Below are 25,482 nucleotides of genomic sequence, written 5' to 3' on the forward strand. Positions count from 1 at the left end.
ACACCAGACCCTCTATGTTTGACATACATCACAGGGCTGAAATAAGACACTAAAACACTGGGTGGAGCTAGAGAGAATGAAGGAAGTCCTGCTGAGTGTGTTGTAAGTGCAGCTGTTGAAGCTGCGGTGAACATTTCTGAATGATGTTTCTGATTAGCATCATCGTGTGACTAAGTCACAAGGGTTAGGGTTTATATTTGCCTCAAAATGAGATAAAAACACAATTGTACACGTGACTGTGCCTTGAAAGGAAGTATGTGGTATACTTCCCACAAAGATGTTATGATATCACTTAATAAGGCTGTACAACTAAATATAAGATAAAAACGAGAGTTAGAAACATATTCAGAAACTGAAATATAAATACAAAGTGGACTGTTAACTAAAAGTACACCTATACAGTAACACAGGTTTGTGTAAATTGAATTTTTATTTATTTAACCTTCATGAACCAGGAAGTCCTTCGAGATTAAAATATATTTTTCAAGGGAGACTTCTGACTAATGATCAGTTTGGGGTTAACAGTCTTACTTCTAAAGGGTAGGAAAAAGCTGAAGAACTCGGAGCTTGAATGTCGAATCAAAACAGCAATCTCCTGATGTAATCTATATATTTATTTAACGCAATAAGTCAAACAAAGAAAATATTGTCAGCTGAGGACACATTTCGCGTCGCCGTTTCCATAGACCGCATGGCTCAAAAAGCCCCATCGTTGCGGTCTCACGGCTCCGCTCCAGGTGTGTCCCGAGACATTTGAAATCACCGCATCTAATACAAGGAGTAGGCGTTGACCTTCTCCTCATTGGTCCCAGTTTGGCGCCAACACGATCCTCCGTCAGCAGTCAGGAAGTAATGGTTTGTTGACCCGTTTTCTTAAAGGGGAAGTGCCCCTATTATGTTTGTAATACACTCAGTGCTGAAAATACATAATTGCAGAGAAACATATTCGTAGTGTAGATATATATATATTGATTGAGGTAAACAAATACATACGATAGTCTTTCCAATATGGATTAATTTACCTGACACTTCCACCTCTCCCTCTGTATACTGATACTCCAGTCACTCCCTGTAATGAAGTGAATTCCCCAGTTCTGTTATGTGGAATTACAAATGAGTCACAAATTAAAGGAAAAAACAACATGAAGTGTCTTAGTAAGGTGTTGGTCCGCCATGAGCCGCCAGAGCAGCTTCAATGCTCCTGAGATCTGGTGACTGATACGCAAACTCTTCACAAAACCTCTTATCAATCTTCAAAATCCTTTTATTCGGGTTTAACTTGAGACCTGTATGTATTTACTGGAGCCACTTGCTGACTCAAAGAAACAACTTAAAAGTGTTTCATCAAAGTAAGTTACAGAGATGTAACTAACTAATGTGTTTCCCAGCTAGCCTCAGTTCTACCAGCATCAGTGACACAAAAGAGTTTCGTTTTCTTCTAACAAAAAGTGTTACCTATCACTATAAAGGCTTGTTAGTTTGGAACTCCTCATTAAATAGCTTTGATTTATGCAACCATGACTTTCACTAATGAAACAACTGAACAGACAAGCACGCAAGCTCTAAATAATAGTTAACAATTTGAACCCAGCTTCAGTCTAAGTCGGGGGCCAATGATATTATAAAACACCCCAAGATGTCCTGATGTAGAAAATGATAACTTAGCTGAGGACACCTTGTTGTATATCATCACTAATATGCACTCATATGCTCCGCCCCTTCATTATTAAAGTGATCATTTGACGTTATTATCCTTTAAATGACATTGTAGTGACATTGTAGCGAATACAAATCTTTTGTTTCTGAAAAGTATTCTCTGACGGTGGCCACGTGCACACACACACACACAGACACACAGACACACACAGACACACACACACACAGACACACACACACACAGACACACACACACACACACACACACACACACACACACACACACACACACACACACACACACACACACACACACACATACTTGTTATGGCTTTGTCATTGTCAGCAAGTAAATTCCCTTGCATGCACTTTGTGACACAGGAATAGACAGGTTGGTAAGGTGTGAAGCAGAATTCACAAGAATCACATTTTTTCTATTAACACATGTACAGTTCTACGCTTTCAGGGACATATCTTTACAATCTTTACAAGCAGCGACGAGTGAAAGTCTGAATGAGCCAAACCCAAGAATAAATGTTGTCTCAACGGAAATGTACGATTCACATTCTTATCAACACACCATCGCTCAAGAGTTGACCAAAGTTTTTCCACGCCTGTCGTCAGCAGTCTCAGGTTCACCCACTTACATTTAACAACATATAGGTCCCAGTCTGAGAGATCAAACACACACACACTTGTTCATCTTTCCATGAGCTAACACTGCACACATCACTGCAAAGGTAACTCACTTTTCCTTTGTGAATCTCCACCACACACAGAAGAAAACTGGGTGAAACGTTCCCCATTTGAGCAGAAAGTCCAACCGCGTACATCATCAGTGATCAGTTTGTGATGGTGAGCAAGCAATCACAGCCATCACTGTGGGTGGATGACTGAGCCCAATGACCCATTATCTCATCTGTAACCCTGATACTTTTATGCATCCGGCTCCAAGTCTCATCAGGTCTGTGAGTGGACTAACAACCCTCTAATCAACACTTGTTAACTCAACATTGATATTAAAGCAAACAGCATTTGCACATACATTTTTGAGTTAAGAATAAGTTGTGGAAATTGATGTGGATCTTGTGTCTGCAGATGGTTGAATATCTTTGCTGACATTTTCAGTAACTCTACTTTCCCTGTGCAAAAATTCCCCTCTTGTGCACATAATAACTCTGATGTTCCCATCAATCTTCCCTCCAATTGACACCTGCACACTCATCTGATTCTTCATCCACTAATGGTGTTAAAGACAAAAGCACCACAACAAACTCCCATGATGACATTTGCAAAGCTGTATGAGTCATAGAGTTGCAATGCCACAGAGAACCAAAAAGACACTACAGGTAGCCCGCTTGTGTTATCACTCTATTCATCAAGGCAGCACTCGAATCAACTTATGCAACCTCATGTTCAGTCCAGTGTAAGATTATTCACTCACTAAAGGCTTGTTTAACGGGAGGAAATGACAAACTTTGGTCAACTCACAGCACTTTGGAAGTTTAGAAATGAATGTCACTTTCTGTATATTTATAACTGAGTGTGACTCCCAAAACTGGAGACTGTTCTCATTTATATTTACCTCTTTCAACTGGCTGGCAGCCTTTGGACTTTCACTTGGACAATTAACCATTCTTCTGGGTGAATCATTGATTTCTGGTCCCAAATTTGTCAAACATTGTGATTTAGGAAATTCATTCAAAATAGAAATAGCTAAAATTGGGTTTCACCCGTGTGTTGTCCGTATCCATTATTCCTAAGGGTTATTATATTATTATTGCTTGCACACAAGAGCCTCCATGTTCGCACGGGGGAATGCCCATGACACTAATGAGAAATAAGTAACATTGCAGCTTATACTTCAATATCATTCTTTTTTACAAATGCATGCTTATCAACAAGTTCATGTAGACAGTTCTCATGATATGCAAATTGGATACTTTTACACACACAGAAAGGAGCTCCTGAGGATACTTTCCCAGGATTTTACCCTTTCACAACTCTTGGTTGTTATACTTCACTGTTTTGGCAACTACTCGAACCTGTTTAGCCTTTATTGTTTCTATCAATAAACAGTAGGACCATATGCAACAATGTCATACCCGTGTATGAGAATGTCATTAGCTGTCATTAGTGTTTGTTCGTAAACCAAATAAATATGTTTATTATGCATCTAAATATACAGTATATATATATATATATATATACATACATAAACTCACATTGACATACATTGTCATTGACTACAACCACAGACATAATATATACAAATGAATGTCCTTATGCCTTTCCCAGTGAATCTGTGCCAATATCATTAACACTGGACATGACATCACTAGCTGCAGTTTGTGTGGGGATGTCCCGACCCACCCCCTCTATGACAAATCTATTAAAAAGATAAACAAAAAAAGCCCCAGTGGCATATAGCCATGAGTCATCCGCATTGCTAATTCACTGGACCCACAAAACCGCAGAAACTGAGGTGTGAAGACATTTTAGGACTGGGGGGAAAAAGAAAAGCAGAAGTGTTGTTGTAGTCGCCATAATTACTGTGTAGATGTTATCCATAAGATGTGGTACATTTATAATCATTTCCGTTGACCTCACAGTATTGACCTGACTGGATCTCCTCCAACGCTAACGAGTAAATGAGAGAGGATGTTTGTTTTATCGCAGCCTGATGAGAGATTTAAACAGTTAAAATGGTTCCTATAGGTCACGGACCATTTCGTGATATGGCGTCACCAGAGAGAGCGCCCTCTCTCAGGGGGAGTCCAGTTGACAAAAGAAAAGTTCAACATAACACATATTAATAAATAAACTGCTTCACTTGTGGACCACGTGCAATAAACTACAGGGGTGCCGGGAAGATGATGACCTATACTGTGTTTTATATATTCACAGGGAAGTTACTGTACCATACAACATAGGACTGTATGATACTGCTAAACCTCACAATTGAACATTATAAGCTTCAAAATGGCATTTACAGGCACTGTGCTGTCTTTATGCTTAGATAAGCAAATAAGTTTGTGAGGTAACAACATATTTATATTCAGAGAACTATTATTATCATCAACATTGTCTTCTTTCAGAATGCAGTGAAACAGGTGTGTTGCCTCTCCCTTATAGCAGAGGTGATGGACTGTTTCTCAGTCTGGTTAAAGACACATCAGTCTCTTAATATTTTGCTAAAATGTTCAAGGTTCATGGGAATTTATTGTGATTGTACAAGCAACAAAATGCAGTTGTAGTCCCATCTTTTTTTTTTTTTACAGTTTAGAGGATGAGTTCAATTATTTCACAAGATTAAAGATTTTTTTTTAAACCCACAAGGACATGACATGACATTAAATTAAATAATTTGCATTTCCAGGTAGGTGTATTCAATGACACACTTCCTTTTCCTCTGTGGCCTGTGTATATAAAAAGAATAACCAGATACTGATCACACATCCTTACTCACACATAAGACAACAAAGAGACGCTTTTAAGGAAGAGAGAAAGACAACGCTGCATTATGATGAAGTTCGTGTTTGCCCTTGTCGCCATGCTGCATCTCTGCTACAGTTACAAGACAAACATGACGTTGAACGGGGAGATTATAAAGAGACTGGACGAACTCAGCAGACTCCACAGATCCAAGAATGTCAATATCACAAAAGTGAGTATAATGCATTGATATTATCACACGTGTGGTTAAGTGGCTTTGCTCTCATGTCTCTTAATGATACTGATAATGACGTTTGTAGTGTACTGTGTTTTACTACACATGTAAAAGCCCAACTAGAGACAAGAGTTCATTAGAAATGAGCTGTAGCTATAACTCTCTGGATTGGAACTATGTTAATTACAGCGTCCCTATCAATTAAAAATAAATTCAATTCAATAACCCTCAAACATCCAATGCTTGATAAAATAATTAAATGAAGTTTCTGTCCTTAAAGGTGTTGGTGGGTGAGCCAACGACTGATAAGGCAAGAAATGCGGTAAGTACTGCATTTTTTCAAGACTGCACTCTGACTGGTCTACACCACGCTTTGTTTCTCTCCTTGTTACGTTGAGCTCAGTTCACGATGCCACGTGCATTTTATTTGACACAATAACCTTACTCGGCCTTGTCATTTTCCCATTGCAGTCTTCCTGTGTCTTTGTCACAGAGCTGAAGCACCTTCTTAACAATCTGACGGTACATGAAGACAACGAGCATATTCTTGTAGAACTTCAGGCGAACCTGCAGGTTCTGGACCCACATCAACAGGTTAGCAAACATGACTATGATGCTGTGATTTCTCGTTAGACACTGAGGTCTTACTGTTCACTTTGTGTCTACTGCAACCGTAGTGCTATCTGGATGAGATATAATCGCCAACTCTCTCCGTTTCTCTTCCAGATTAACTACACGTGCCAAATGAAGCAGAGCACAAAAATCTTTCGGCCTTTTAAAAAATTCAGTACTTTCGTCCGGAAACTTACCTCAAAGAAAATGTGAAGACTTTATGTTTTATGCAGGGCTGCCTCAATTGTTACTGAATAATATTATTTTTAAATGAATGCATTAGATATAGATTTGTATGCAATTTCCAATTCAAAATTTTTCAAAAATGACAATTATATATTTATCATTATTATTTATTTATCTCAAAATGTATTTATTTATTTATTTACATACAACTGTTGATTAACTTTAGACATTTTCTATGACGTATTTAACCAATTGGATGGTGCAAAGTTCACAATGTGAAAAAACATATTTCAGTTCAGACATGTTGTGCTGCTGTTGTCAAATAAATACTACTTTCATAATTCCTTCTCACTGAGTATTTTGTAATATCCTTCACTGCTATGTTTTAAGAGCCAATGTCACACTATTTGGTTGCCAAAAGAAAAAAAGAATGAATCACCTTCTCATTGATTTAATCTATTCTACCCATCACGGGAGCAGACTTGACATGTGTGCATGCCAGCACACACAAACAGACATGGATTCCTATGATCCTGTAAGAATTTGCATGACTGATAGATATGCAGGGCTATGTACTCAAAAAATGCATTAACAAACACACAGGCAGCAGCAGAGAAAGGGCCGGGTTTTTGACCAAGAAGAAGTGTGAGAACATATAAAGCACCTTCAAATGAAGATACTTTATATGTTCTCACACATCTTCTTGGTCAAATCTCACTTTCTAAAGAGAGCAGATTACTCAGTGACTTATTACATTGTTTGAAAATTCATTCAGAGGATACGCAGAGCCTGCACGCGGTGAAGAGGATAAAAGTAGAGGACGCAAGGACAGCAAAAACACAGAGGACAATCCTCCAGGAGGCTGAGATCATCAGGAGGCTGGAGCACCCTCATGTAGTAACGTGCAGCGATGCCTTTGTGAACTCTGATGGATTCATTTACATTGTGATGAACTACTGCGATGGTGGGACATTAGATGACAAAGTGAAAGAGAGGAAACCAAATGAGTATTTCACTGAGGATACTGTGATAGGGTGGTTTGTACAGGTCGCTGTGGCTTTACATTACATACACTCTGCCATTTTCAGCCACAAACCTGTTGAGTCTGTTCTACAAGATCACTAAAGGAGATTATGATCCCGTGCCCAACATCTACTCTGATAACATCTCCTCTTTGATCCAGATAATGCTCTGCCTCAACCCAGAAAACAGGCCAACTGCGGCCTGTATACTTAACAGCGCCTATGTGCAAGATCATCTAGAGTCTATCAAACATACACAGGCCGACTGCGTTCCTGTGAAGAGCTGTGACATTAATATAGAAGGACAAGTGCACAACATGGAGGCCGGCTCTAGTGACGTGGAGGAGGAAGAACATCATGATGCATTGTTTGTTGGAGGACAAAACCCCTGTGACTGCCACTATCCCGAGGACTTTGATGAAGATGAAAGTGTGTCCTCTCGCAGTGAGACCTCGGGTTCACCAATGAGGAGCGAATCTGCTGAACCTATTGGTAATGTAGAAATGTAAAGTGAAACACCTTCTTATCAGTTATGGAAGAAGATAACTAACTCATAACAATAGTAATAGTAATAAGTTCTTCTTTCAAAATCCTACTTAAAAGTATAACTGTAACATTAAAATGTCTAAAAACAATTAGACCTATGTTATATATTTAGTTGTGTACTCACATTATCCCAAATGTTTCCAACAATGTTCAGAGAAATCTGGATTTTTTCCTGGGAAACACCAGATGATACAACTTGATTGATGCTTGATGCATAATAATACTAATAATAATACATTTTATCTATAAGCGCACTTTATATGTTCTCACACATCTTCTTGGTCAAATCTCACTTTCTAAAGAGAGCAGATTACTCAGTGACTTATTACATTGTTTGAAAATTCATTCAGAGGATACGCAGCAGCAGCCTCTGTGTGGCATGAGAGCCTTTGTACTGCAAGGGACACGAGTTAGAGGAGCAGCAGCTGCACCTTTGAGCACGGAAAAGTAACAGAGCAGAAGGCAGGTGGAGAGAGATGCTCTGAAGTAGGCCAACAATGCACGTCAGCTTGCCTGTCTATCCCTGGTTACACCTCTGACCCACGAACTCTCAACCCTATCCGTCTGCTGTGTCTTTGATGTCCCCGGAGCAAGGCAGCTCTACGGAAAACCTGGGAACAGGAAAGGAAATACCATCTTTTTATGAAAGTATGACAACAATAAACACATAATCAGAGGATACTGACATTTTAATAATTCACAGGCTTTTGGGACAATTTCAGATGATATTTGGAGGGACGCGGTAGATAGAACACGGCTTGATAAGATGACATATTAAACATTTAATAAAGTGACAGTCAGTTTGAAGTTTAAAGGAATATTTCAACATTTTGGGTAATGCGCCTAATCGCTTTCTTGCCGAGAGTGAGATGAGAAGATCGATACCACTCTCGTGTCAGTCTGTTCAAAACAAGACTACAGCCAACAGCGGGATCATGTTGTGTATGTATTAGCATAAAGCCAGGAAACAGGGGAAACAGCTAGCTGTCCTGGATACAGGTATTCATGGTTTTGTTTATAAGAGGTCTGTCCTCTATTTCTATTTCTTTAGGATTAATACTTGAAAAGCTAAATGAACATCTTAAATATTGAATAAAAACAAAACATTCAGGTAGCAGGCCTACTTTTTTGTCATATTTCAATTTAAAATACTCTATTATTATATTGGAGATGTAGTGTTTACTGTCAGAGTTGTTTATTGTTAGTTTTTGATTAAGGATGACAGAATAGAGTGAGATATGGTAAGGGGAAAATGGGAAAAGGAAAAAAAATGTTTGTGTAACATAAAGTATGTTCTTTCTATTTTTATTCTCACTCATTTGAGTCCCATGGCTTTAACCCATCTATTAAATGTCCTATAGTGTGGATCCTTGTGAAGGAAAAGGGTAAAAGCTGTTTCTTCTCCTCCTGTCAGAACTACTCACATCACTGTAAGGTGACAGCTGGCATGTCACGATTGTTTCTGCATCCTATGATGCTGTGCATGCAAGATACCAGCTTCAATAAAACAACTATGGGCGTGCTGACAGACATTTCCAGGATTTTTACAAGCTGTGAGTGCATGATTTATTGGTCAGAGCAGACAGAAATGAGGACTGTGGCTGAAGGTGACATTGGTCTTCACATGAAAACCCTGCCATGGGTCAATGAAGAATATGGGTTTCTGATCAAATCCTCCGTCTGGTTATAAATCTGTCTTTCTTAAAATCTGTATTTCATTCATTATAATCCCGTACAGAAAAAGAATCCTTCACAGGAGGGTTTATGTCCCTGCAGCTTGATTCCGCTCTGCAGGCACAATTGTTCTCTTCTCCATTAGGTGGCCTCAGCGACCCACTGGCCATGCATGTTTGGCCCTTGTGCCTGATTTAGTTTTATAACCTGCATCTCAATTTAATTAATCTACACCATATTAGAGATTGTACTGTTTCAAATTAAGAGAAAGCACTGGTGGTAACAGGAGGGTTTAATCAGCGCCATGCTGTTTTAAACCTCTAAACTCTGCCACTCAAGAGGCCAATCATGACTAGTCAGGTGCCTGCTGTGTCGTACTGTACACTACAGGCAGTACAGCGGAATTAATCACCGAAAGGCCAAAGTCGCATGCTCTGATTCCCATTTCACTTTCTCTTGAATGGGACAACGTCAGCGCGCCGGTGTGAGGCTGAGCTGCAGGAGCGCACAGACCGTCTCCGACATCTGGCCGCAGACGCGAGCAGAGGCTGTAGGAGGACGCAGCAAGAGCGGTGATGGCTGTGTGCCATTTGAGTACTGTTGTGTGTGTTGTTTCCTTATTAACGATCATCAGCGATGTGGAGCCCACCGAGGATATAATGGACCGTTGTCTGGTTTGTTTTTGACATGGAGACTGGGTGCCCTTTTGGATTGACTTTACACTGTGAAGTTCTTAAGGAGACGACCGGACGTTTATTTTGAAATGTAAAATCAAGCTACAGCTGGCTGCGTCTCGGTGAGTAAATCATTATTTTGGGATGCACGTAGGAAGGTAGTAATAATAACAATGCGCTCATGGGAAATACCACATTTATTCCGTTTGAAATCGCATCATTGGCATGGCACAATATAATCGCCTATGGCACTCACACATGTACGTGTATTAAGAGCTTACACCAACAAAAAAACTCAAAATAAAGTATTTTAACCAATGTTGCATTGTTATGACAAGAACTATTTTCTAAATGAGTACATATATATACACAATGTTCTATAATTAATGTCTTTACTCCACAGGGGTGCTGATGACTTTAGTAAGCAGACAGAGGACATTACAATAGTTTGGGACCTACAAACTCAGGCAGAAGAGCTCATGACGGTCATTACAGGGGAACTTAATTACCACTACCTCTTCAGCTCTGCAGCTCAAATGATGTCAAATATAATTTACAAAGTTAGGGGGCAAATGTCCTGCCCAGAGCAGGTCTGCCTCAAACACCTCATCCCTCATCATTCATTAGAAGATACAATGATGGAGATTGTTTGCAAGGCTGAAGCACAGGAGCCTCTCAGATTTTAATCCTGTGGATATAATGTAGCACGACTCTTCAGCATGACTTAATAAACAAACTCTCCCCAACCCGCACATGTTCAGGGATGGATCTCATGAACCTTACAACTGTCATCGACAACGGGTTTTTGGATGAGGCTCCGTCGAGCCGTGTCCTAACTGGTTGTTTCCTCTCGCTGCTCATCCTCACCACCTTGCTGGGAAACACGCTTGTTTGTGCCGCCGTCACCAAGTTTCGACATCTGCGCTCCAAAGTGACCAACTTTTTTGTGATTTCGCTGGCCGTTTCGGACCTCTTGGTCGCCATCTTGGTGATGCCGTGGAAGGCGGTGACAGAGATTGCTGGGTTCTGGCCGTTCGGCTCCTTTTGCGACACCTGGGTGGCTTTTGACATTATGTGCTCCACGGCGTCCATTTTGAACCTTTGCGTGATAAGCCTGGACCGCTACTGGGCCATCTCCAGCCCCTTTCGCTATGAGAGGAAGATGACACCCAGAGTAGCCTATGTGATGATCAGTGTGGCCTGGACGCTGTCTGTGCTAATTTCCTTCATCCCTGTGCAGCTCAACTGGCACAAGGCCCAAACTAAATCTTACACCACTGTCACTGGTTCCCCTTCAAGCTTCAATGCTACATCTTACCGCAGCCAAGATAACTGTGACTCGAGCCTGAACAGGACCTACGCCATCTCCACCTCCCTCATAAGCTTTTACATCCCTGTGGCCATCATGGTGGCCACCTACACCCAGATATACCGCATCGCCCACAGACAAATCAGGCGGATCTCTGCCCTGGAGCGTGCGGCCGAAAGTGCCAAGAACAGACACGACAGCATGGGCGGATGCTCCAGCATCGCAGAGTCAGAGAGCTCTTTCAAGATGACTTTCAAGAGGGAGACCAAGGTGCTGAAGACGCTGTCGGTGATCATGGGGGTGTTTGTTTGCTGCTGGCTCCCGTTCTTCATCCTCAATTGCATGGTGCCCTTCTGCGAGCAGTCGAGCGGAGGGGAGGCTTTCCCCTGCATCAGCCCCACCACGTTTGACGTGTTCGTGTGGTTCGGCTGGGCTAATTCCTCCCTCAACCCCATCATCTATGCCTTCAATGCAGATTTCCGCAAGGCCTTCTCCATCCTGCTGGGCTGCCACAGACTGTATCCAGGAGGCCACAACATAGAGACGGTCAGTCTAAACAAGAAATGACTCATGACTCTCTCACAGCACTGACTCATCCTTAATGCTACGAGTCCCAGCGTTCCTGTAGAGGCCGGTCCGACTTCAAACGAGGACACTGCTCTCTGTGCTGACTCTGAGTGTGACTGAAGAACACGGTGACCCTACATGTACCAGTGTTTGCATTAGGCCAGTGGCCCGTCCGTGTGCTGACTGTCAGAGTGAGCTTGCCGTGCTCATCATGGTCGCCGCACCGTCTTCAAGCGGAAGACACTCCTGAAAGGGGATTTTGGGGGATTGAGATTAAGACTCTCCACTGCTGTGCCAGGGAGCTGGGAGCGCACACGCCCCCTGGGATAGATAATCCCATGACTGGGCAGCACACACACTAATGCTGTCAGACACCGCTCTCTTCAATACCATCACACGCACATACACAAACACAAACACTGTCAAAACATGCTTCTCCAAATTCAGTGTAAACGCAGCACCCTGCATGCACTCTGCGACAAATTACATGACAGCACACAGAAATACTGTTACTCATTATGTTAGCATCCCGCGCTCTGCAAGGAGTCCAGCGGTAAAGCGTCAAACCAAATCATGTTTCTACTTAGACGAGCATGTAGGTAACGTACATCATCCACATGTGATTTAATATTAGAGCAAGAATGAAAGCATCAGATTTTATTTTTTTTATCCGCCTTAATTGTGATTTTAAAAGAAAATGAGAAGTCAACACTGTGATGAAGATCTGAATTTCTTTTGAAAGTGAAGGTACAGAGACATGAAAAATGCAGCTTGTCAAACTGATCTCACTGCTGATACTGGCTCACAATTCACATCTAATCCAAATGTCAAATTATAATCATTTTAAAACAAACTCAACAGACACCTCATAAATGTTTTCATTGCTTGAGAGTGTTTTATGGATGTCCCGTATTACTTTGTGTGCCCTGTATTTTTCATAAACAACAGCTGATGACCTCTTTTAAGGAGAAGGCAAAGACCTAAGCAAAGGTTTTGTTTGACTTATGGTGTCTTTGACTTCCGTGCTTATTTAGGATCTTTGCAATTGCATTACCTAAATTATGTTTGGTTGAATCCGTTTTAATTAGCTCTTCAAAGTGAATCATTGAAGGACAATCTTGGTTTATAACAACATGGGTCTTATTTTTATAGGTTTGGCTATCATTCCTACCAGTTATGAGATGACATTGTAGTCACTAAAGTAATTGCTGACATCTGGGAACATTGATATCATCATGAAACAGTAAGAGCCTGAGCATCAGACCAGTTTAGCCAGATTATTCAAGCTACTGTATTTGGAGACAAAACCGAAAGTGAGCAGACGTAAAAGGTCACAAATAGTCCTTGATCGCACGAGAAAACTGTGGGTGTCATTCTTTCAAAAAGTTAAAATTAGAAAGAATTAGAACATGTAATTTATTTTAATTTATTCAAACAAACAACCCTATCTTAAACGATGATGTAGAAAAAACCTTCGATGCCTCTGCTGTCTCACTTGAGCGACAAGCTAACAATACTGTAATGCAGTTGTATTTTACAAAATCAGGAAACAACCATAACCATATCCATGGTTTTTGATATCAACAATGCTTACTCACATTATACAAACAAAGATCACATTTTTAATAATATCCCATTGTTGGACGGTCATTTTAAATAAAAAGGGGCAGCCCTAGTCCACACAACTTGAAGTCAAATGAGTAGGATTCATGTTCCGGCAGAGGGCTGCAGGGTCTCTGCAGACACACACACACACACACACACACACACACACACACACACACACACACACACACACACACACACATTAATGATTGAGAGGGATTGTTGATAAAGAGAATGTATGGGCTCCTAAAAGTCAATACATTGTATTATTTTCTTTAGTAAAGTTCTTCTCATTGTGCCTTTAAGTAAGTACGGTTTGCGTGTAAACTATATATCAACTATTCATAACCTGTGATCTGATTATCTGACTTTGTTTTTGTGATGTCACAGTGTTCCCAAATCTCAGCAATTAAAGAAGCAGTCCTTTCTGAAATACACCACACATAACTTGACTTGCTGGAGTGCCTGGCACCCTCACAGTGACGATAACATTTACTCTGCCAGGTCAAGAAATAGTCCCACACATAACCCTGCGTAAAAACCACTACTTTGTTTTCACGCTTCGGATCAACCAAACAAGATATTTAGAGATTCCGCGGCACTTTTCATTTTTTACCCTTTTACAGAGCCCCGCTAGTCGTTTCTCCTCATTTCCAGTCTTTATGCTAAGCTAAGCATCTCCTGGCAGCAGCTTCATATTTAATGGACAGACATGAGTGTGGCGTTGATCTAATTTCCCAAAATGTTAAACTATTCTTTTCACTCAGTTAGTACAATTTTATCATGACATAAAGATATTATGGCCGAATCTATGACAAGACCCAAGAATGATCCTATAAAGTGAAGCATTGCATGTTTGACTATGAAAAACAGGAAGCATTGCCATCATCATCAACAGTTACCTCATTGATGTACAGTATCTCATTTTGTGCTAATTTGTGTCATCAGTTAGCTGCAGTGAGCATTCATGACATAAACAAATGCTGTAGTGTTTGTACTTGGCTAAGTAGAAGTGAAGTGATGTTACATTCATAATAGTATTACTCATCAGAAGAGACAGCTGGGAAGTGTCTGCTTCAGCCATGTGGAAATATCTCAATGCACAGCTTAATAAAAGTGTATGTGTCCATTTTCGTGTTTGTGATTGGAATTGTACAGCTTTGACCTCCACAGATCAAACCTCCCAAAGCTCATTTCACATTAGAGTCTAAAGGGTAAAACTTAACGGGACCAGCTGTGTCTCACGTCCAACATTTCCCTCTCATGTAACTCTGATGTTCATGTGTCTGTTCGGTGTGGTGATGTATTGCCATCATTAACAAAGTGAAAGGCCCGATCTGGAGTCATGACTAGCGTGGAATAATAACCTCTTTATCCCAACTGTTGTCTCTTTCATTCATTCACGGCACTACAGTTGTTTTTCACCCTTAAATGATTGACTGAACTCTTGCAACAATACCGAACAACTAAACACACATTTTAATTCACAGCTGAAAAGATGAGAGGTGATTGTAGATTTCAGTTTTCAGTATCTTTGTATTTAAAGAATGCACCTGTCACATAAACTTACTTGCCGTAATTTATTCAGATGCTTGAGAGGGAGATGGAGGTAGAGCAGCGTCAAGGTCGTGTGATGGATTTTATTTGGCGAGACCCGGTTAAACATTCTGCCAGTTATTTCTAAAACGATAACTTAAATCAAAATCCAAGCCAAGTATGCCAAACAAATCACATTTTACTAAGGGCCAAACTGGAAAATGAGGATCAAATCAAGGGCCAGACATATATAGTTTATTGACATGCTTTTATTTATTTGAAAACATATTGCTGCATGTACCATATAGCCTCTCACATGCAATTTGTTCCACATTAAGTCCTGGAAAAGTCATGCTAAGCCATCATAGCATTTTGTCAAGCAATATTACATTATGATTTCATTTTTACAAGTACACTAACATACAGCCAACTCAACAACCTGTTTCACAAACCTGAATATGAAGTCTTTTGGTATCGTCTGCACAAAAAACTTTAAACTTTGCAGTCGAGTAAAACTCATGCAGCCTATTTCATCAATCTAAATATAACACATCAATGTTGGCATGCTATTTAAACACACAAAAACTTTAAAGTTGGGTTGCAACTAAAAAATATTTTCTAGATCGATCGATTAATCGTTTGATCTAGAAAATAGTAAAAAATGTCCATCATAGTTTCTGTAAGTCCAAGGTGATATTCAGTTGAATATGACAAATTTACCATTTTTTAATGAAAAATTACTATTACGATTAATTGATTTTATTTATCTGTCGATCGACTAATCGATAAATCGTCTTAACGTTGTAGCTCCACTTTAAAGGGATTACAGAGTCATGAACCACTCTCATTAAACAGGAAGTCTCAAAAGATTTAGAGGACAGTTGTTTTAATCAAATTAAGTGTAAATACTGTGATGATGATTTTTTTATGTCTCACACACACACAGACTCCCATACGCACACACACACACGCACACACACGCACACGCACACACACACACACACACACACGCACACGCACACACACACACACACACACAGTTGTCCTTTAAAGCTCTTTCTCTGGGCCCCGGACTGTCCTTGCCTCTGTGAAACCTCCTCAAGCATGCGAGGAAGGGAAGAGCAATTAATTTGACTGACATTATTCAGAGTGATGGCTGAGGTGGCGACAAGACAGTGTGTATGTTTATGTGTGTGGCGAGGCAGCCCTACTATCACCTGCTCCAGCGCCAAACCGGGAGTCCCTGCAATGTCGACCGCACTCTGTAAACACGGAGAATTTGTTTGCTTTTGCTATCTTCTAGTTGCCGTGGAGCTCTTGAGATTCTCAAAGCGATATTGTCTTTTTAGATTGGCACATCGGAGAAGAGATGCTAGACGTGGCAACTTCAGATGATGCTAATGACTGGCCCTGGGGAAATGATTTACTGAGACAGGGGGAGAGAAAGAGAGTCTTATGTAACTATCAAGCAATGGTTACTTAAAAAGGAGACTCAAAGGATGCTCTGTAAATATCACATAACTCACAAGTATCACCAAAGTCAGACTGCTGTCACATCCATAATGAAGTGTCCTCTGTGGTCACATGCTGTTTGCTTATAGGCACACCTGGCCACGTGAAAGTGCACTTTTAATGTACTTAATGATTTCCTTGTCACCCTTTCTCTTTAGTCGGGATCTTGGGAAATTAAAATGCAATTAAAGAGTTTGCAATAATCTGTATTACCCCCCATTAAATATGTATTATTCACAACTGGCGGAGCTCTCATAATTGCGCCCGAGACTAATGCATTTTTAATACTCACATGACACCATGATAAGCATAATTGAGAGTGAGCGTGTTGGTGACTCCATCCAAAGTGCGTCAGCACAGTCACATGTTGACAGACGTGAACGCACTTTGCATGTTGAAAAATGCTGTCGCTCTGTTTGTCCGTGTCTGGTGTCCTTGTTGAGGTAAACAGATGCTCTGTATTCATTTTTAACTGATGGAGAAGGGAGACATCAACAATCAGGCCACCACTGCAACACGAACTCACTCATCTCGGGGAAATGTGTTCGTCTTTGGAAACTGCGGAATCATTTAAAAAAAAAGAAATTTCACGCAGTGCTTCAAATATAGAGATATGAGATCACCCTGCACATCTTTTGACCTTTAGTGTGTGTCCTTTGCGGCGAGCCCCTTCATTGCTCTCCCTAGTTTATTCCCGCTCTTCATTTCTCTTTCTTATCAAACCCCTCCGCCCTCGCTCTGTTTACTGTTTGTGCTGCGGGCCGCTGGCAGTGCCGTGTTGCCATTCGTCACTCCAACTGGCTCCAGTGGAGAGGACAGGACCTCTGACCCTACCACTGGGAAAGGAGCAAGGGAACGAGGGGATAGAGAGAATCACAGAGGGCGCTTCAGAGAGAGAGCGAGAGCAGAGAAAACGAGTTATTACAGAGGACACAGAGCGAGGGCACAAGAAACAGGGACTTCCTGACTTTCATCACTTTTAAGTCTGAATTAAATTTGAATATACAGTTGCATAAAGGGAGACTACAGGTGAATAGGGTAAACATTTCAACTAATATATATCACCATGTAACTTCCGCGGTTGATTACTTACATTAAGAAAATAATGTTTTGTATTATAAGTTTTCTGAAATGGTATGCTTATGCAAATGATGCATTATTTATTTGAATATGTGCTAATTTGCACACATTTCCAGAACAGATCTCTGAATATGGGATAAAGGTGGGGTTTCAATTCTTGTGTTGACATATTAGAGTCAAAGGTTTTCCCTCTTTGCATCACTCAAATCACATAAATCAGAAATGACTGTCAACAGCCATGAAAAATAAATCGATTTATGCCACGTTTTAGAAATAATATGTTACATAAATCAAGTTATGAATGACATACGAACAAACCCCTCTGTTAAAACCTTCAGAATATAGATAAGTTCTAGAGACTGTGATCAGATCGTATCCTCTTCTCATTTTCATCCTCATGAAATCCTTCAGTGACCCTGCGTGTTCTGTGTGGATGTATCTGCATCTATTATGTTGGGTCACCTGTTTAATCAGGTTTTCCTTTCATTTTTCATTTCATGTCACCCATCTGTAAGCAGCAGGAGATGAGAGTGAGTGAGAGTAAGAAACGATGCAGCGACAGGCTTCCGTAAGAGGAGAACATGGCAACATCCTCGTTAATCCACTTATCATCTGTTGTTATATTTTGTCATATTAATGGGGTTTGGTTCCCTTCACAAACCTCAGAGTACCAGTATTGATGCCAAATCATTCAAGCTAAATATAGAAGAACATAATTCCTCATAAACTGATACAGTTTCCATACTGTGTCATTGAGTGACCTCTACTGGAGATGAGCCGAAAATGGAGATCAGTTGACCTGGGTCTTTGCTAAATTCGGCGGGATCAAATCCTCCAGAGAATTAAGACCGATTTGATGTATTGGCCGCCTGATAATTGCTCATATAGCCCTCATCTCTGGCCTATCACAGATTGTCAGTGCGGCAGAGTAGAAAGCATAACTAAAGCATGTTAAATAAGTACTAAGTCAGTGAAAGCAGATCCAATTATACAATGAATAATACGCCGGGTGCAAATAAGGCTGGCTGATTAATGGTGTTTTCAACGGGGTTGATGTCCACTCCAGCTACAGTGAGCAGCTTAGCTGGAGAGAGGTGCTGCTCTGAGTGGAGATCATGGCAATAATGATGCCAATGTTAATGCTCATGCTGGTAGGATGCCCTATGGGTGAATTGTGACCATGCGAATGCTAATCAGATAGCGTGTGGGGGAGAGCAGATGTGTCTTATCTCTTTAAGAGCTCAACATCAGCAGCAGGAACTGACAGAGACAGCACAACAGAATGATTACTGACGACTATGTAGGGAACTTGGAGATAGTTGTCCCTGCCATCTGGGCTTAAGATAGGCAGTGGCTGCTGTCTGTCTGGCCTGAGTGTGTTCATAAACAGTGCTGACCATTGAAGATTGGAGCTGATGTCAGACCATGTGTGCCAACGTTAATGCAGCACTCACAAGTGTTCGATGTGGGTTTCAATATCTTTTATTATTGAATGAAAATAGGGCTGCAACTAACGATTATTTTCATCATCAATTAATCTGACGATTATTGTTTGGTCAATAAAATAGTCGACTAATTGTTGCAGCTCTAAATGAAAATGACAAACAAGGCATGTGACACGTCATGCTTCTTTGCCAAAGGCTGCTTTGGAAATACTATGCATCACTAGAGAGATAACTCGCACCATAGATAGTAATGGGTTACACTTGAACAATTCCAGTTATCATGGGAACGCCCAAAGGTGGTGGTGATTCATGCAATTTCATGCAATTAGTTTTTTTAAGTGTGCTGCTGGTAGACACAACACTCCAACAATGCATTGCACAAAGAGAATTGGAGGAGCTAATTCAGGCCCAACTTTCTCTCTCACAATAATAAATATTAGGCCAGAGTCAGGCTATTATTATTGCTATTATTATTGCTATTATTATTGCTATTATTATTGCTATTATTACTGCTATTATTATTGCTATTATTATTGCTATTATTATTGCTATTATTACTGCTATTATTATTGCTATTATTATTGCTATTATTATTGCTATTATTACTGCTATTATTATTGCTATTATTATTGCTATTATTATTGCTATTATTACTGCTATTATTATTGCTATTATTATTGCTATTATTATATTACTGCTATTATTATTGCTATTATTATTGCTATTATTATTGCTATTATTACTGCTATTATTATTGCTATTATTATTGCTATTATTATTGCTATTATTACTGCTATTATTATTGCTATTATTATTGCTATTATTACTGCTATTATTACTGCTATTATTATTGCTATTATTATTGCTATTATTACTGCTATTATTATTGCTATTATTACTGCTATTATTACTGCTATTATTATTGCTATTATTATTGCTATTATTACTGCTATTATTATTGCTATTATTATTGCTATTATTACTGCTATTATTATTGCTATTATTACTGCTATTATTATTGCTATTATTACTGCTATTATTACTGCTATTGCTTATGGGTTGTGTGACAGGTGGTAACACTTTTGTAATCAAACAAACCACTGATTATAATATGTCTGGCAGGAGTAGAAAAACATAGAGGACAGGGTGGTGTAAACATAGAATCAAATCCAGCGAATCTCAGGAGAATATAAAAGCCAGGCATATTCTTTAGGTTCTGCTCTGTGCGTCTGAAAAGGGGATTAACAGAGCGGGAGGGTAGTACAGAAGACCACTCAGCGACAGACATCCCACTCAAGTGATGGCACGGTGACAAGCTGCACAAACATCCCAAACAGAGAGAGAGAAAGAGCAGGCAGGAGGAGAGAGGGGGAGATAAGGAAGGCAGAGAGTTGCTTGAGTGCTTGAGAGTTTAGGAAGAAACTGTGAGCAGAATGTGATAAGAAAACAGCATTAAAGCCATTACGGTCCACTCTCTCCTTCAAGGAACTAAAAGACACTTGTGTTGTTGTTTATTTGTGCTAATAAGAGCCATATGCAGTATTTGGCTGGTTATTATCATTATTAACATCGTTACTAACACAGGGGTGTCCTATAAGTATGAGAGAAGTACGAGAGATCACGATTATATTCTACTCTTTCTTTAGCTTTAGGTGGAGGATCAGTCAAGCTGAACATTTTAATAAAAGATAAATATTAACAATAACTATGGCTGTGGATTTTTGGAGCAGCAGTTCTAATTTGATTACAGAGAAATGTTTTACCATTTGTTTGGAATTTGTAAAAAAACATTTGATTTATTTTCTTTTGGTAAAAACATAAATCAATCAAATATATATAGATATTTAATTGCAATTTTAATTATTTTGAACTGGTAGGAAAAAGAATACAGTGCTGCCTTAAAACCTGGATGAATAGATTGTCAAAGTACTTCTTTTACAAACTCTACAAAGCAGTGGTACAGAGTTGAGTGTTTGTTAGCCAAAATGCTGCCATAGGTTCAGCGAAGCGTCAACAGCAAACCTAAAGGTTGCTTTCCTTGTCTACAATGCAGAAAATATTTAAATGCAGCATTTGTACTTTTCAGTTGAACAAAGTATTATCTTCTCTTCAGAGGAGAGCAAACTGGAAGTGCTTTGAGAGGATGCGAGTGCTCCATTTCACAAAAGAAATATGTAGCCCACCGTGAGGTGCTTTAATATTTTAAAATCAAGTAATTTGATTCAAAGCCTTTTCAAATAGACTCAATAGAATTGCTGATGCCAAAGTGGCTCACTCTATTAGTCTCTTTTATCAGATCAATGCAGGCAGAATTGATGTTTACCAGTTATAATAATGAACTAAGAAAAAGACAAGGTCAAAGAGTCGGGACAACACAGCTTAAGTCAGATGACCCAGGAATAGAAAATCACCTCAAACATGTATTAGTGCAGCAGGATGTTACTGTGGCTGTGAATTTATGCAGTTTTTTCAATTCCATAGGAGGAAAGCAGTCAGCAGACACAATCTGGTCTATTTTAGGAAGGAACTTGACAAACAGAAGCACAGCAGGAGCCTCTTTTACCCTCTGGAAAGTTCAGATGGGACCACACAAGCACGAGCGGACGCAAAGGCATAGGCCTTCACATACACTCCCACATCAGGGACACAGCTGGGAGACTGTGGAAACAAACATTTTGGGTTTTTTATTTGGCTGCAGCCAGAGAACCAAAAAACATTTTACCACCTCTGTTCCTTCCACACAACTGTTTAATTGAGCGTCACACTCCAACCATGTGAGAAAAATGTGGCCTTTTCCCTAACCTTTAGTGACACTACTGAGAGAGAAACTTAGATGAGAGAGGACAGCTGACAGCTTTTCTGTGGCCTCTACCTAACACACTGTTACTTTATTTGATTCTAATTAATTAAAAGCAGTTGAATTATTAAAAACAGACCCAGAGAAGAGTGCACCACTTATGTACAGCCATCTGTCCTCACAATTCTCCAGCTCACCAAAATGATGCTGTAACCCGTATAACCTGCTGTAAGCCACTTTAGGGCTTACTATGCATGTACCAATATGACTCCCACAGGAACAATCTCTTTTCCCTGCTGCTCCTCCATGGAGAGGTCAAAGGTCAGGGTCGCTTACAGAACAGCCTCCCTATGGCTGGTAGGGATTGAGTGTGTGTGTGAGTGTGTGTGTGTGTGTGTGTGTGTGTGTCAAGGACACCACAGCGAGGTGGATGCTTGGGGGCTTGAACCCATGTCTCTGTACTCGTAACACCACCCTGGTGCCATATTACCCCTGTGTGACAGCTCTTGTGTATGGCTAGAAGGACTTTAGGAAAGTTCATTCAGCAGCAGAGTCTGTTTTTAGTGGACAAATCTCTCAGTAGCTCTCTCATTCACCAGTGTCTGAACACAGGATAACACAATTCATCTTCTGATTGAAACGCCAACCTCAACTAATCTGAAGAGGTCTTGTGAGGCTGCACTGAGGCACAGCGATGCTTTCAGCTAAATGCTAAAATCAGCATTGGAACATGCTCACAATAACAACGCTAACCTGCTGATGTTCAGCAGGTGAATGTTTACCATCTTACCTTAGCATGCTAGAATTAGCTTATTAGCACAAAACACAAAGGATGGTGGGAATGTCATTATTTACGGTGGTACTTAGACGTTAACATAACTATTGGTATTGAATAGATATTCATTCAGGACCACAGAGGCTGACCGGTGTCAAATTAAAGGGCGTTTGTTCTATAACGAGAACAAACACCAAGGTATCAAAATAATACCCGTTAATAACCAGAAATAACCGTTTTTACTCACGGTTTGACAGAAATGTGCCTCTTGCTACGCCTATTTATAACAACGGTCGGCAGCTTCTCCAACAAATGGAAAACAAATCCACATTTTGAACTGATGATGGCACAAGATGAAAAGTCAGGTGATAAGCAAAGTTGTTACAAAACTTTATGAGGGGAACAGGCATGTCTGAAAATAAATGTTGTGTCAATCCATCCAATAGTTGTTGAGATATTTCAGTTTGGACCAAAATGGGGGACTGACCCATCAACAGGGATCAGGGAGTGGCTAGTGTGGCTAACAAGGGGGATACAACAAATACATGTTCCACTGTAGCCCTGTATTAAAACAGAGGCTTTATTTTCAAAGGTTTTACATGAACATGGGGAGACAGAGCTGGACAGGAAGTGGAGATGGAGGACAATGATAATCTGCTTTAATTGTCCCATCTGGAAGTCTGCTCCCCTACTTAGCCCACCTTCTGTCTATCAATAATTCAATATGTGACTAAACAGGGGGTCAAGCCTGTTTTGCTGGATTACATGCTTTACAAGACCAGCTACTGGGGAATATTAACATGTGTCACATCTTGTACATGTTTACATGTGAATGGAAAGATAAAAAACTAAGCACAAATATCTCACAGTCCTTTCGTGATGTTTTAGCGAGGTCAAATCATGGACAACATGGAGGGAAAATGACTTCTGCAAGCTGGATTCTAAAGTCTGTTCAACTTCAAATAAAAACTACAATGATATAGATAAAGCCAGAAGACTTGTCTTTTTTTATCCACCACAGAACAGATAAACATCTTCAAGATCAGTTTAAATGACATGGATGGTGAAGTATACAACTTCAAAACAAGTACAAAGAGACACCTTTTTGTCAAACAAAAATGGAAACATGGTGACAGCTAAACGGAGCCTCTGCAGAGAATTACAACACAGTCACTCATTCCCATATTTACTCAGATTTCAGTGTTTAGAACATTTAGGAGTTTGATCCCCATCGCATGCTACCATGTGAACCAATATCTCATGTCGGCGAGTGTGTTAGATTACCACAAAATGTTGTAGGGCTAGATCCCCTTCTGTACAATAGAGGCCATAGGGGAGATTGATGACTCATAGGATCTCAGGAGACGGAGCGGGCGCACAGATTTGCGAGGAGATACAGATAATGGTGAAAGCTACAGATGGCACCGCTCTGAAAGGGCTGGATAAACCTCCCACAGGGCAATGTATGGATGTCACTGCAAGACGCTAATGACATTGGTATATCCTATCTGGAAGAGTCACCTCAGAACATAACAAATATCTAATCTTATGGTACCGTGCAATCTTAGGTTGAAACAAATCTGGAGGAAAGAGGACAGTATGTACCGGATGTAAAGTACTAGAAACAGTAACGTACATGTTACTTCATGCTGATCTTTAGTCTCACAGGTCAACAGCAATGCTGAGCTCAGACATGTTCATCTCAGGCCTTCAAAAGAGCATCGGGGCTCCAGAGGAGCACATACAGAAGATCTAAACTCTCAGCATACAAAATACCAGACTGCTGCTGCTTTGTAGGGGGTGAGAACAGTTTTCCTACAATAACACCCTTGGAAATAAAAGAAATCCACAGGGGTGGAGATTTAGAGAAAAAGACAGAAAAAGACAGGTTGAGATAGAGTGAAATAGCAGAATATGTTAAGCCTTGAACATTAGAACTAATAACAAAAAGAATAATATCCTGAGTGCATTGTTCTCATTTCTTCATCGGTGCCCCAGATCTAAAATAAAACATCCATAACCCCAGAGAAAGCTTTCTGTCTTATAACCTCAAATCCAAAGCTTTTTAGGTGTGTCTTTATGTTTAAATAGGTCATGTTGGCCGACCTGACTGAGGGAAACGTCCCTTGAAAACCAGTTGAAAGACTAAACAAGAGACAGAAACCGCTGGAGGTGGAATTTCTCTGAGGAGGAGGTCTGCCTCTGTGTGTGTGTGTGTGTGTGTGTGTGTGTGTGTGTGTGTGTGTGTGTGTGTGTGTGTGTGTGTGTGTGTGTTTCAGTTGAGATCAAGTCCTCCCAGTGAGGAATCCGTCAACTTGTTCCTCTATCTAAGGCCGTCACTAGTTTGTGCAGGGCGCTCCATGGCATTATAATTGCACAGAAATTGACTTAATAGCATAGTCGTAAAATCTGATTTGGTGCCTAATTATATTAGTTAATAGAGCCCCAAAACCCAGAAATGTGAAATGAGTCAGCATTTTTGTACTTCTGATTCCCTCGTCTGGAAGTCAATGGGTTTCTGGTTACATGCCTGAAATAAGGTCCGTCATTAACTCAAGAGATTTTCACATTTTGTACTACGACATAAAACAAGTCAGTAAATACTGGAGGACGCGCTTACCGAATATTTTCCATCACTGACTGATTTTATTTTAAAATGATCAAAACATCTGAAGGTCGTCTGTCGCTTTAACAGATTAGAACACCGAGGGCGATCTTCCGTAACTTTAAGTCATTCACAGAGCGTTAAAGAGCACTCGTACATTTTGAAGCTTTTACATGTCTTAAGAAAGGTGGTTGCTGACAACTGGCTAAAT

The 25,482-nt window shown here is 40.2% G+C and overlaps 1 protein-coding gene across 1 annotated transcript; it reads left to right on the plus strand.

Moving 5' to 3' along the window:
* The first annotated feature begins 10,803 nt into the window (after positions 1-10,803).
* drd1a (dopamine receptor D1a) lies at positions 10,804-11,916 on the plus strand. Its single transcript, XM_029442365.1, has one exon. It carries the CDS (start codon positions 10,804-10,806, stop codon positions 11,914-11,916), a length of 1,113 nt encoding a protein of 370 aa, XP_029298225.1.
* The last annotated feature ends 13,566 nt before the right edge of the window (positions 11,917-25,482 follow it).

This window comes from Cottoperca gobio, chromosome 10 (genome assembly GCF_900634415.1).
Source record: "Cottoperca gobio chromosome 10, fCotGob3.1, whole genome shotgun sequence".
In the NCBI taxonomy this organism is placed as follows: Eukaryota; Metazoa; Chordata; class Actinopteri; order Perciformes; family Bovichtidae; genus Cottoperca; species Cottoperca gobio.